Source organism: Balaenoptera ricei, chromosome 2 (assembly GCF_028023285.1).
Source record: "Balaenoptera ricei isolate mBalRic1 chromosome 2, mBalRic1.hap2, whole genome shotgun sequence".
In the NCBI taxonomy this organism is placed as follows: Eukaryota; Metazoa; Chordata; class Mammalia; order Artiodactyla; family Balaenopteridae; genus Balaenoptera; species Balaenoptera ricei.
In genome coordinates, this window is record NC_082640.1 from 100,728,002 (window position 1) to 100,742,772 (window position 14,771).

At 36.2% G+C, this 14,771-nt stretch overlaps 1 protein-coding gene across 1 annotated transcript in view; it reads right to left on the minus strand.

Annotated features, from left to right (window-relative positions):
* The window catches only part of CTDSPL2 (CTD small phosphatase like 2), a 75,158-nt gene that overhangs the window by 45,962 nt on the left and 14,425 nt on the right, over positions 1–14,771 (minus strand). The window contains exon 2 of the mRNA XM_059913402.1: positions 7,349–7,558. Coding sequence (XP_059769385.1) covers positions 7,349–7,534 — 186 coding nt within the window. The 5' untranslated portion in view covers positions 7,535–7,558. The remainder of the gene's footprint in view (positions 1–7,348; positions 7,559–14,771) is intronic.

The window sequence follows — 14,771 nt, forward strand, 5'->3', positions numbered from 1 at the left end:
TTCACCAAAATAGTCTATATGCTACAAAATATCAAGACACCAAAGAAATGAAATCATACAGAGTATATTCTTGGATAACAATAATATTAGATTAGAAATAAACAATTAGAAGATATCTAAGAAATGCCCAAATATCTGATCTGGAAATTAAATAACACATTTCTACATAATCTATGGGTCAAAGAATAAATCACAAATAAGGTTAATAAAAATATAGTCAGAGGACTTCCCTGGCGGTCCAGTGGTTAGGATTCCGTGTTCCCAATGCAGGGGGCTCGGGTTTGAACCCTGGTCGGGGAACTAAGATCCACTGCATGACACGGCCCAAAAAAAAAAAAAAAAAAAAAAAAAACATATATATATATATATATATATATATATATATATATATATATATATATATACAGACACACACACACACACACACCACACACACACACAACACACACACACACATATATATAAAATCAGAATGTGTGGGAAAGTGGTACTTTGAAAATCATAGCTTTAAATACTTGAATTAGAAAAAAATTAAACTGTAGTATTAATGACCTAAGCAAGGGGCTGGCAAACTACATTCCAAACGCCAAGTCCAGCACATTGCTTTTGTATGGCCAGCAAACCAAGAGTAGTTTTTATATTTTTAAATGGTTGGGGGGGGGGCATGAAAAGAACGATAATATTTTATGACTCATGAAAATTATGATGAAAATCAAATATCAGTATACAAAGTCATGCTCATTCATTTATGTATTGTCTACAATGAAAGAGTTGAGTAGTAACTGCAATTACAGACAATATAGTCTGCAAAGCCTTAAATATCACTTATCTGAAATATTCACAGGAGAAGTTTACTAATTCCTATTCTAAGCTCCCACTTCTATGAGTTAGAAAAGTAGAAGTAAACCAGATAGAAAGTAGAAGAAAATATTAAAAATAAAAAGTAGAAATCAATTAAACAGACACTGGAAAGAAAAGAGAAAACGAACAAAGACAGATGTTGGTTCTTTGAAAAAGTAATGAAACTGATAAAGCTCTAGGAGCAAGATGGATCAAAACAAAGATAAATCATAAATTATTCACATCAGGAGTGAAAAGAGGAACATATCATTACAGATGCTGCAGACATTATTAGGTTAATGCAGAAATACTGCAAAGACTTTACACCTAATAATTTGACACCTTTGATGAATAGACAAATTCCTTGGAAAACACATGACCAAAACTGAAGAAATAGAAAAGCTAAACAACCCCATATATATTAAAGAAATCAAATTTATAATAAAAACTATTCCATAAAGAAATCCCAGTCACATTCCAGAAATCCCTCTCCAGAATTCACCAGTGCATTCTACTCATAATTTAAGGATGAGATAATACTTAGTCAACACAAGCTCTTTTAGAAAAAAAAGCAGCAGAGGAACAGTTCTTGACTTGTTTTATGATACCAGAATAATCCTGATCCCAAAATCTTAAAGTATTACAAATCAAAACTACAGACCAAAACCCTCATGAACACAGATGTAAAAATCCTTAAAAACAAAAAACCCAGCAGCAAATCAAATCCAGCCATACAAGTTTGGTTTTGCATTCAAAAAAATTTATGTTCTACTCCACATTAAAAGAGGAAAATCTGAAGAATATCTCAATAGATACAGAAAAGTCTTTGATAAAACTCAACAACATAATAAAATCTTATAGCAAACTAGGAACAGAAGGGAACTTCCTCAAACTGATAAAAGATAACTATGGAAAACATTTAGCTAACATCATACCTAATGTAAACAAACTCTCTTCCCCTAAGATCAGTAACAAGTGTTTGCTCTCACCACTTCTGAACAATGTACTAGAGGTCCTAACCAATGCAATAAATGAAGAAAAAGAAATAAAAGGCCTAGAAATCAGAAGAGAACAAGAAAATTATAGTTATCCGGTATATGATTATGTATGTATAAAACCCTATGAAATCTTAAAGAATAGAATGATTAAGTGAATCTAGCAATTTCACATAGTACCTGGTCAATATAGAAAAATAAATTATATTTATATATATTAGCAACAAACAGAAAGTAAAAACTTTCAGGTATTACATCATTTAAAACAGCATTGTAAAACATCAAATATCTAAGAATAAAACTAATGAAAGGTGTGTAAGACCTTGACATTGGCAGGAAAAAATTAAGAACACCTATATTAACATAGAGATATATCACGATCATGAAGTGGCAGACTCAATATTGTTAAGATGTCCAGTCTCACTAAATGATCTACATATGTGATACAATCTCTATTATAATGCCAGTAGGCTTTTCTGGAGAAATAGACAAGCTAATTCTAAAATTTACATGCAAGGGGACTTCCCTGGTGGTGCAGTGGTTGGGAATCCACCTGCCAATGCAGGAGACACAGGTTCGAGCCCTGGTCTGGGAGGATCCCACATGCCACGGAGCAGCTAGGCCTGTGCGCCACAACTACTAAGCCTGCGCTCTAGAGCCCGTGAGCCACAACTACTGAAGCCCACATGCCTAGAGCCCATGCTCTGCAACAAGAGAAGCCACCTCAGTGAGAAGCCTGCGCGCTGCAACGAAGAGTAGCCCCCGCCCGCAGCCAACTAGAGAAAGCTCTTGAGCAGCAATGAAGACCCAACACAGCCAAAAATAAATAAATTAATTAAAAAAATAATAATAAAATAAAATTTACATGTAAGTATAAAGGATTTAAAGTAGTAAAGCAAACTTAGAACAAAGTTGGAAGACATACTATCTCGTTTCAAGACTCACTATAAAAGCTGCAGTAATAAAGACAGTATCATATAAGTATAAAAATAGATATACAGATCAATGGAACAGAATACATTTCAGAAATAGATCCAAACATAAATAGCCTCTGAGTTTCAAGCAAGATACCAATTAATCTAATGTGATAAGGAAAGTCTCTAACAAATGTTGACTAGATAGCCACAGGGAGGAAGAGAAAGGAGGAAGAACTTTTCCTTTCCTCTCATTCATTCATTCATCTATGTAGTTATTATGTCTCATGGGTTATTTCATTCTAGAGGTTACAATCTGTTACTACCAAAGCCTTAGAATGAGACATTTCTTCAAGGAACCCTGGTTCTTTTTGTGGAAGATGGTATTTAGAAACTAAGATCTGGGTGATAGGTGCACACAGTTCAGCAGATCAAGGAAGGAAATAGATGAATATATGCATAGGGGTGTGTGTGTGTGTGTGTGTGTGTGTGTGTGTGTGTGTGTGTGTGTGTGTAGGCAAAGGGATGGAGGGGAGGGAAGGAAAGAAGGGAGAGAATATGAATATGAATGAATCTTAAAACCAATTATCTTTCCCTCCATTAAATTCAACCAGTCAGCCTGAGCTAATTTTTTTCATTCCATAATAAATGGTAGGACTTCCCTGGTGGTGCAGTGGTTAAGAATCCATCTGCCAGTGCAGGGGACACGGGTTGGAGCCCTGGTCCGGGAAGAACCCACGTGCTGTGGAGCAACTAAACCCGTGCACCGCAACTCCTGAGCCTGCGCTCTAGAGCCCACGAGCCACAACTACTGAAGCCCACACACCTAGAGCCCGTGCTCTGCAACAAGAGAAGCCACCGCAATAAGAAGCCTGCGCATCACAATGAAGAGTAGCCTCCGCTCGCTGCAACTAGAGAAAGTCCTTGTGCAGCAACGAAGACCCAGCGTGGCCAAAAATAAATAAGTTAATTAAAAATAAAAATAAACGGTAAATTAATCTAGTTGTTAAAGAACTCATCTAGAAAGACGTTCTTTTACACAAACAAATGAGATTTAACTTTGGAAGGAAGAAAATTCCCAAATATAACTATGAAGCTTAGTAATACAAAGGTTAAAGAGAACAAAGTTTTCATCTAATCATGTTTTTCACGCTAAGGAGCACAACCCATCAGTGGATCATAAAATCAATTTAAAACATGAAAATCACCTTTAAAAGGAGAATAAGAAACAACAGAATAGAAAAGAAAAATCAGAACACATCAAGTATGTTAAGGGTGAGTTTTGTTTCATATGTATGAATGTAGTATATAAGATGTTATTTCCTTCTGTGGATCATAGTTAAGAGATCTAAAAACACTGATTTAATGTAACAGGAAACTGATGAACCCTAACTATGACAGTGTAACAGTATTTAGGTAACAGAGAAAATGACCATTTTGTTATGGGAAAACTCTAGAAACCACCTATTTAGAAAGGAATAGAGAGATCACTGGTATAAAGCAAATACATTTTAGTTGTGAGGTCTTCTTTCACTTCAAATATATATTAGGAATCTCACCATGCTAAAAGCAGAAAGACTGAGTATGAACACTTCCTGAGTACTCTTACTGACAATTACATAATTCTGAAATGAGAGAAGTGGTAGATCCTTGAATCATAAAATCTAGATCTGAAAGAGATGAGAGATTTCATTCATTCTGTTACAGTCTGAGTTGTGTCCCCTAAAATTCCTATGTTGGAGCTGTAACCCCAAAAGCCTGAGAATGTAGTCATACTTGGAGATAGGGCCTTTAAAGAAGTAATTAAAGTGGGATCATTAGGATGGGCCCTAATCCAAATATGACTAGTGTCCTTACAAGGAGAGGAGATTACAAAACAGACAACACATACACCAAGTGGCAACCATATGACAACACGGCAAGAAGGTGACCATCTGAAGTCAAGGAGCGAAGCCTCAGAAAAAACCAACCTGGCAACACCTCATCTTAGATTTCAAACTGCCAGAACTGTGAGAAAATAAATTTCTGTTGTTTAAGCTACCCAATCTGTGGTATTTTGTTATGGCAGACTATTACGTACCCTAGTAAACTAATACACACCTCTTAGATGAACAACATATGTTTAAATTATCTAAATACTCTCATGGCTAATTTATGCCAAGTTAGGACTAGAATACAGATAAAACTTATTAGGAAAATAAAAATGGGTCAGTGATAGTAAACTGGCAAGAATATCAGCAGCCATTCAAACTGGAAATCATATAGTAAAGAAGAGCAAAAAAGTTGGCCCATATGCAGAGGCCAAGTTTCAAAAAGCCAGACTCATTAGACAGGCATGAGAGCAATGTCAGACACCTTAGAAGAAAGACAACTCAAAAGAGAAAGCAAGAAGACTTGTCTATAAAGTTCAATTCTAACCACATAACTTTAAAAGTCCAAAAGAAGAGAAAGGAAAGGTACCAAAGAAACCAGTGGCTGCATAGGGAGTTATCTAACTAACTTAGATTTTAAAAGGACACTTGTAGAAATAAGAGAAGCAGTCTGTCATCCAGTCAGAAAGAATGAAGACAGAGGATGATGATACATGCAAAAAATACTAGGGAAAAAAAAATGTCCTAGAAGAATAAGCTCCAAGCTTTGAGCTGATGATAGAATATAAATAAATGACAAAATCAGCAGCATAGAAAGACTCAATTCTTATTTACTTTCATCAAGAAAATTTTCAATCCTTACATAAGACAGGTGATGCTATAAAGATATTATCTACCTACTTTGAGACAGAATGGTATAGGAAAAACAGCACAGATATCAGAGTCAAATAGTACCTGGGTTAAATCCCAGCATTGTCACTTATTGGAAAGACAGTAGTGCATATTGTTAAATAATTGACAACAATTACTATAGAAAAACCCTGAGTGTTTTAATTGACATGGGCAAAAATTTGCTGACCAACAAAGAAGATCTAAAACTACTAAAGGAGAAAAAAGAAAGCATGACATGATATACGATACAATATAATATAATGCCACATTAGTAGAAGAATGTCCAAATCAACGGAAATAAATATGAACAGAAGTCAGAAGACATAGGAAAAACCTATGTTCGCTTCTGGTTGTTACCTTTCATGAACAACAGAAAAGGGTGACCAAGATGGTGATCTATATCATATATGTCATATAATGAAAACTAGAAATATTTAGCCAGGACAGTGACTGAGGGTTTGTACTTGCACATGAAGAAAAAGAACCTATGAAAAAGTAAAGGGTAGGTATATTTTCTTCAAGATGAGGAAGAACTTTACAACATTTAGAAGTGTTCAGAGAATGAACTGACATACAGTGATGTTTTCATCAACAGGGGCTAATGATAACCCATACAGAATTTAAAGATTCAGGAATTCATGTTTCTGGAAGGAATTTTATCGTTGTTATAAAATAATACTAGAATACTTCTAGGCTCATGTAAATTAACTCAAAGAAACTTTAAAAAATTACATTTAAAATTAACAAAAGAAATTTTACTTATATTATTAGAAAAACAAAACAAAATAAAACCACCAAAACAAAAAGGAAAATTCTAACACAGAATAACTCTAAATCTTGGCCAACAGTTCACAGTAACTAGGCTCTGTTAGTTCTATGATGACAAAAATCTATCACTATGAATAAACCGTCACATTGATTTATTTCTCTACTTATCAAAGTGACAAACTTACATTATAATAAGAAATTTATCAAATATATACTAATCCCAAGAAAGAACATAAGAGTAGGCAATAGTGATAACAAAATCTACATACAATGAATGATAATAACATTATCATTAATGCATTAAAATTTCTCAAAATGCTTTTCCACCTGTTTGCCATCTAATCTGAAAACAACTCTGAGGCAGACAAAGCAGTTAGTATTAGTCCCATTTTACTGTCTTCCTGAGGCTAAGAGGGGCAAATGACTTTCCTCAGATCATTCAAGTTGGTCCAGAGTATGAAGTATGAATCTGGAGCATATGACTCCTGGTCAGTGTCCATTCTTTCTTTCTTTTTTTTATTTTGGCTGCGCCACATGGCTTGCGGGATCTTAGTACCCCGACCAGGGATTGAACCCGGGCCCATGGCAGTGAAAGTGCCAAGTCCTAACCACTGGACTGCCAGGGAATTCCCCATTCTTTCTTTAATAACTTTTGTTTTCTCTTCAATAAATAATACATTTTCATTGTACAAATGTTGGAATTCAGATAGATAAATCATCTCCCTAGACAATGTATTAATATTAACAAGAAACTTTAACTTATCTTTGAAATGAAAAAAAAATGGAAGTAAAAGAAATAATTCAAGTAAATGAATAAGAAAACATTTCTTTTACTTCCCATAATTCTAAGTTGAGAAAACAGAAGGCTAAGTGGATCAGTTAAGTAGAATAAATAATGTTTTCTTGACCGACCATTAAATATTTTACATGTCAATACTCTTAACACCAAAATGTAGACACATTCCCTTAAATAGGGCTCTAGCAATATTAGATTTCTCAACTTTACATGCTTAAAGAAAACAACCTAAACTTCATTTTTAATGATATAATTAAAAGGTAAAACCATTACTTTGGGTGTGCTTCCTTTAATGAATTTTTTAATTGAAGACAACAAGCCAGTTTCATTCTTCGGTGGTTTTTCTCCTCCTGAAGGTAGGCTATCATCAACCTCTGAATATTTCCTCTTTGCTCTGGCAGTGCGTTGTGTTTGGATTTGATTTGATTGCTGAGAAGCTTTCCGTGTTCTCAGCCTCATCTTTTATGGGTGCCACATGTAAAACTATAAGAGAAAAATAATACAGGTTATTAAAATTAAACCTAGCATACCCATATGTGCCCAGCTTATATAATAAAAATATCTTGATTAAAAAGAAGTCCAGAGACGCCCTCAGGCAACCTACACGCAGAGGCAGGTCCAAATCCAAAGCTGAACCCCAGGAGTTGTGCAAACAAAGAAGAGAAAGGGAAATTTCTCCCAGCAGCCTCAGAAGCAGCGGATTAAAGCTCCACAAACAACTTGATGTACCTGCATCTGTGGAATACCTGAATAGACAATGAATCATCCCAAATTGAGGAGGTGGACTTTGGGAGCAAGATATATTATTTTTACCCCATTTCCTCTTTTTGTGAGTGTGTACGTGTATGCTTCTGGGTGAGATTTTGTCTGTATAGCTTTGCTTTCACCATTTGTCCTAGGGTTCTGTCTGTCTGGGTTTTTTTTGTTTTTTTTTTACTTAAAAAAATTTTTTTTCTTAATAATTATTTTTTATTTTAATAACTTTATTTTATTTTATCTTACTTTATTTTATTTTATTTTATCCTCTTTCTTTCTTTCTATGTTTTCTCCCTTTAATTCTGAGCCGTGTGGATGAAAGGCTCTTGGTGCTCCAGCCAGGCATCAGGGCTGTGCCTCTGAGGTGGGAGAGCCAACTTCAGGACACTGGTCCACAAGAGACCTCTCAGCTCCACGTAATACCAAATGGCGAAAATCTCCCAGAGATCTCCATCTCAACACCAAGACCGAGCTTCACTCAACGACCAGCAAGCTACAGTGCTGGACACCCTATGCCAAACAACTAGCAAGACAGGAACACAGCCCCATCCATTAGCAGAGAGGCTGCCTAAAATCATAAGGCCACAGACACCCCGAAACACACCACCAGACGTGGACCTGCCCACCAGAAAGACAAGATCCAGCCTCATCCACCAGAACACAGGCACTAGTCTCCTCCACCAGGAAGCCTACACAACCCACTGAACTAACCTTAGCCACTGGGGACAGACACCAAAAACAACGGGAACTATGAACCTGCAGCCTGCGAAAAGGAGACCCCAAACACAGTAAGATAAGCAAAATGAGAAGACAGAAAAACACACAGCAGATGAAGGAGCAAGGTAAAAACACACCAGACCTAACAAATGAAGAGGAAATAAGCAGTCTACCTGAAAAAGAATTCAGAATAATGATAGTAAAGATGATCCAAAATCTTGGAAATAGAATAGACAAAATGCAAGAAACATTTAAAAAGGACATAGAAGAACTAAAGAGGAACCAAGCAATGATGAACAACACAATAAATGAAATTAAAAATACTCTAGATGGGATCAATAGCAGAATAACTGAGGCAGAAGAACGGGTAAGTGACCTGGAAGACAAAATAGTGGAAATAACTATTGCAGAGCAGAATAAAGAAAAAAGAATGAAAAGAACTGAGGACAGTCTCAGAGACCTCTGCGACAACATTAAACGCACCAACATTCGAATTATAGGGGTCCCAGAAGAAGAAGAGAAAAAGAAAGGGACTGAGAAAATATTTGAAGAGATTATAGTTGAAAACTTCCCTAATATGGGAAAGGAAATAGTTAATCAAGTCCTGGAAGCACAAAGAGTCCCATACAGGATAAATCCAAGGAGAAACACGCCAAGACACATATTAATCAAACAATCAAAAATTAAATATAAAGAAAACAAATTAAAAGCAGCAAGGGAAAAACAACAAATAACACACAAGGGAATCCCCATAAGGTTAACAGCTGATCTTTCAGCAGAAACTCTACAAGCCAGAAGGGAGTTGCAGGACATATTTAAAGCGATGAAGGAGAAAAACGTACAACCAAGATTACTCTACCCAGCAAGGATCTCATTCAGATTTGATGGAGAAATTAAAACCTTTACAGACAAGCAAACGCTGAGAGAGTTCAGCACCACCAAACCAGCTTTACAACAAATGCTAAAGGAACTTCTCTAGGCAAGAAACACAAGAGAAGGAAAACACCTACAATAACAAACCCAAAACATTTAAGAAAATGGGAATAGGAACATACATATCGATAATTACCTTAAATGTAAAGGGATTAAATGCTCCCACCAAAAGACACAGACTGGCTGAATGGATACAAAAACAAGACCCGTATATATGCTGTCTACAAGAGACCCACTTCAGACCTAGGGACACATACAGACTGAAAGTGAGGGGATGGAAATTGCAGCTCTATTTACAATAGCCAGGACATGGAAGCAACCTAAGTGTCCATCATCAGATGAATGGATAAAGATGTGGCACATATATACAATGGAATATTACTCAGCCATAAGGAGAAATGAAATTGAGTTATTTGTAGTGAGGTGGATGGAGCTAGAGTCTGTCATACAGAGTGAAGTAAGTCAGAAAGAGAAAAACAAATACAGTATGCTAACACATATATATGGAATTTAAGGGAAAAAAAAAGAAAAAAAAGGTCATGAAGAACCTAGTGGCAAGATGGGAACAAAGACACAGACCTACTAGAGAATGGACTTGAGGATATGGGGAGGGGAAAGGGTAAGATGTGACAAAGTGAGAGACTGGCATGGACATATATACACTACCAAACGTAAAATAGCTAGCTAGTGGGAAGCAACCGCATAGCACAGGGAGATCAGCTCTGTACTGTGTGACCACCTAGAGGGGTGGGATAGGGAGGGTGGGAGGGAGGGAGATGCAAGAGGGAAGAGATATGGGAACATATGTATATGTAAAACTGATTCACTTTGTTATAAAGCAGAAACTAACATACCATTGTAAAGCAATTATACTCCAATAAAGATGTTAAAAAAGAAAAGAATGTATAATCATTCAATGTACAATAGATTAAACAATGAGTGAAAAAAAAAAAAGTCCAGGTCTATAAGGGATTGAAATAAGAAATTGACATTTTATTTATTTATTTTGGCCATACCACACATGACTTGCGGGATCTTAGTTCCCCGACCAGGGGTTGAACCCGGCCCTCGGCAGTGAGATCGTGGAGTCCTAACCATTGGGCCACCAGGGAATTCCCAAGAAACTAACCTTTTAATTGAAACGTGTAGTACTTTGAATTTTATTACATTCTCCCAAATAACCTTCCCACAACTTCTGAAATATTATATCCTATCATCTAACAGAGCGTGCATGTTCCTTCCAGAGCACTATGCTGCCTCCACCCATGCTGACATTATCATTCATTTAATCACTCATTCATTCATTCAACAAGTATTTACTCGGCACTTACCACATTCTAGGCACTGGGCTAGGTAAGTGCCTAGTAAAACAAGATAGAGAAGGTTTTTACCCTCTGGAGCTTACAATGTAGTGGAAAAAACCCTTAGTCAATGAATGAATTAATTCCATGAGCACAATTCTAAATTTCAACAAGTATACATGTATCAATATAACAAGAATGACTGGATCATTTTGTGGTATTTGTTGTTACCATATGTAATGATCTTTTTTTTTTTTTAAAGTGTTCAATTCAGTGACATTTATTACATTTGCGGTGTTGTCCAACCATCACCATTATCTACTTTCAGAACATTTTCAATCACCCCCAGAGGAGACCCCATACCTATTGGCAGTCACTCCCCATTCTCCCCTGCTCTTAGCCCTAAGCAACCACTAATCTCTTTTCTGTCTCTATGGATTTCCCTATTCTGGACACTTCATATAAGTGGAATCACACAATATATGGTCCTGTATGACTGTTTCTTTCACTTAGAATAATGTTTTCAAGGTTCATCCATGTTGTAGCATGTATCAGTACATTATTCCCATTTATGGCTGAGTAATGTTCCATTGAATGGGTAAGACTACATTTTGTTTATCCATTCATCTACTGATGGACATTTGTGTTGTTTCTACCTTTTGGTTAAGTGTGAATAGTGCTGGAGCGAACATTCATGTACAAGTTTCTTTTTGACCACCTGTTTTGAGTTCTCTTGGGTATGTAACCAGGAGTGGAATTGCTGGTTCATGTGGTGATTTTATGTTTAACATACTGAGGAACTGCTGTTTTCCACAGCAGCAGCACCATTTTATATTCCCACCAGCAATGTACAAGGTTTTCACTTTTTCCATATCCTCACCAACACTTGTTACTTGTTTATTTTTTTATTATAGCCATTTTAGTGGGGGTGAAGTGGTATCTCATTGTGGCTTTGATTTGCATTTCCTAATGGCTAATGATGTTGAGCATCTTTTCCTGTGCCTGTTGGCCATTTGTTTGTAATGATCCTTTAAATACCAAATTCACATCAGAAAGAAAATATGAGGCCATCGATTTGAACTCTCTCATTTCACTGATGAGAAAATTAATGGCTGGCAAAAATTGTCCCAAGACTTAGAAGTAGTTGAGAACATTCCCTGAATTATAATCTGTGAAATAGAATACAAAAACTACTACACTAATAATTAAGAGATGTTAATTAGGTCTAATCCTACTTCAATCATAGCTAAGCTATAGCCACTTAACTATTTTTTCACCTGTATAGTGAATACCTTATTCATCTCACCATCTTGATGCTCAAAATGAAAAAGGAATTAGAAAAGCTATAAGGTGCAGAGAAGAGTAAAACTACTCACAGCAGTGAATGCATTAGCAAAAAAGTCTAACCAGTTCAGCACTCTAAACTCCTAAAGGTGAAGAAATTCTTGGCAAAGAGCAGGGTCTTCACAGACAAATTAGGAAACTTAAGGAGTCGTGTCTTGGGCTTCCCTGGTGGCACAGTGGTTAAGAATCTGCCTGCCAATGCAGGGGACACGGGTTCGAGCCCTGGTCCAGGAAGATCTCACATGCCATGGAGCAACTAAGCCCGTGCACCACAACTACTGAGCCTGCACTCTAGAGCCCGCACGCCTAGAGCCCGTGCTCCGCAACAAGAGAAGCCACCATGGGAAGCCTGCGCACCTCAACGAAGAGTAGCCCCTGCTCGCCGCAACTAGAGAAAGCCCGTGTGCAGCAATGAAGACCCAACAGAGCCAAAAACAAAAAACAGACAAAAAGTCGTGTCTTTAGTAATGCAACACAACAGTCACAGAAAGTTAGGACCCCTCCGTTTTTTAACATATAGAAACTACACACACACACACACACACAAAATCTACTCCAACAAAAAAGTCCCAACCTCAAAGCCTTCACCAGAGGAGTCCTAAAATATCTTTCCAAACAACCATTTGTTTTTCATCACCAAATAGTGCTCAGTTTTAAGTTGTCATCCCCAAATAAAACAAATACTGCCTTTTCTCCTAAAGAGTCAATGTTAACTTCTAAAGGGATTTACTCGAGGCATGTATTATTTACTTAAATAACTCTATTTACAGTGTATAAATTTTGTCTTAATTCCTTTGTACTTCAGCACAGCACTCCTTAGAAAAGGAAAATTCCCATAAAGCAAATGCATGGGGGAATTTTTCAAAAAGAAAGTTATTTGTACTCAATTTCTGTAAAAATCTGTAAACATTTTTAAAAAATATTTTCAAAAATACCTATGGGTGAACCTATCTTAAACCCAGAATAATGGAAATTTAAAAATTTTATGAAATAATATCTTCATATAAAGTAGGTCTTAAAAGACTAAACACATACAGCTAGTTCAGTCCAAGGAGTTCAGCTCATTAAAATTTAAATATTTATTGGTCACCTGCTACCAGTATGGTAATAAAAGGACAAAAATGATAACTCTTCCCATGAGAATCAAAAAGTCTAACAGGTTAAGTATAGATACACATCATAGTGTATATATAAAATGCTAGACCACACTTCATGGAGAGAGTGAAGAAGATTTTAGCAAAGCTTAGGAGAAAGGTCCTTTGAACTTAAAAATAACCAGTCACTGGAAAGAAAGACAGGAGCATTTAAAGAAGGAGGCTGGAATGTAGAGGGTTTTAGTCCATTCCAATAATGAGTTGTAAAAGGTATACTTAATAGATCTAAAAAAGCTGGAGCAGGCAAGCCCTCATGAACTTTCGAAACTGACCATCAAGACTAAAATCTTACAAAGTATGTTCTTTGACCACAATTACAAATCAAAAACAAAAGAAATCTTAAATAGTACCATATACTTGAAATTTTTAAAATTTATAAATAAATCATGAGTTAAAAAAGAATTCACAAGGGAAATACAAAATATTTTGAAATGAAAATTAACAAAAAGAGAGCACATCAAAATTTCTGGGATGTAATAAGCAGCACTTAGAAGGAAATTATAAACATACACGTACCTAACAACAGAGTCCCCAAATATATAAAATTAAAATTGTCAATCTAAGTGAAAAACAAGCAATTCAACAAGAGTTGGAGGCTTTAATACTCCACTTTCAAAAATGGATAGAATAACTAGACAAAAGATCAATAATGAAACAGAAGACCTGAATAATTCTCGAGACCTAAGAGTCATATACATAGAACACTCCATCCAACAACAGAATACACATTCTTCTCAACTTACAAATGGAATATTCTCCATGAAAGACTACATGTTAAGACACAAAACAAGCCTCACCTTTAAAAGAACTGAAATCGGGCCTCCCTGGTGGCACAGTGGTTAAGAATCAGCCTGCCAATGCAGGGGACATAGATTCAAGCCCTGGTCCGGGAAGATCCCACATGCTGCAGAGCAACTAAGCCCATGTGCCACAACTACTGAGCCTGCACTCTAGAGCCCGCATGCTACAACTACTGAAGACCACATGCCTAGAGCCCATGCTCTGCAACAAGAGAAGCCACCACGATGAGAAGCCCGCACACCACAACGAAGAGTAGCCCCCAGTCACTGCAACTAGGGAAAGCCTGCACACAGCAATGAAGACCCAACACAGCCAAAAATAAAATAAATAAAATAAATAAATTTATAAAATAAATAAATAAATAAAATAACTGAAATCATACAAGTATATGATCTCCAACCACACTGGAATTAAATTAGAAATCACAAGGAAGGAAGGTTGAGAAATTAACAAATGTGCAAAAATTAAACAACAAACTCCTAAATAACCACTGTGTCAAAGAAGAAATCACAAGGGGAATTAGAAAATACTTCACAATGAATGAAAACAAAAACACAACACACCAAAACTCACAGCATGCCCCTAAAAGCAGTGCTCAGAAGACAACTTATAGCGTGAATGCTAATATTTTTAAAAAGACCTCAAATCAATAAAAAAGCCTTCTAGCTTAAAAAACTAGAAAGAGAAAAG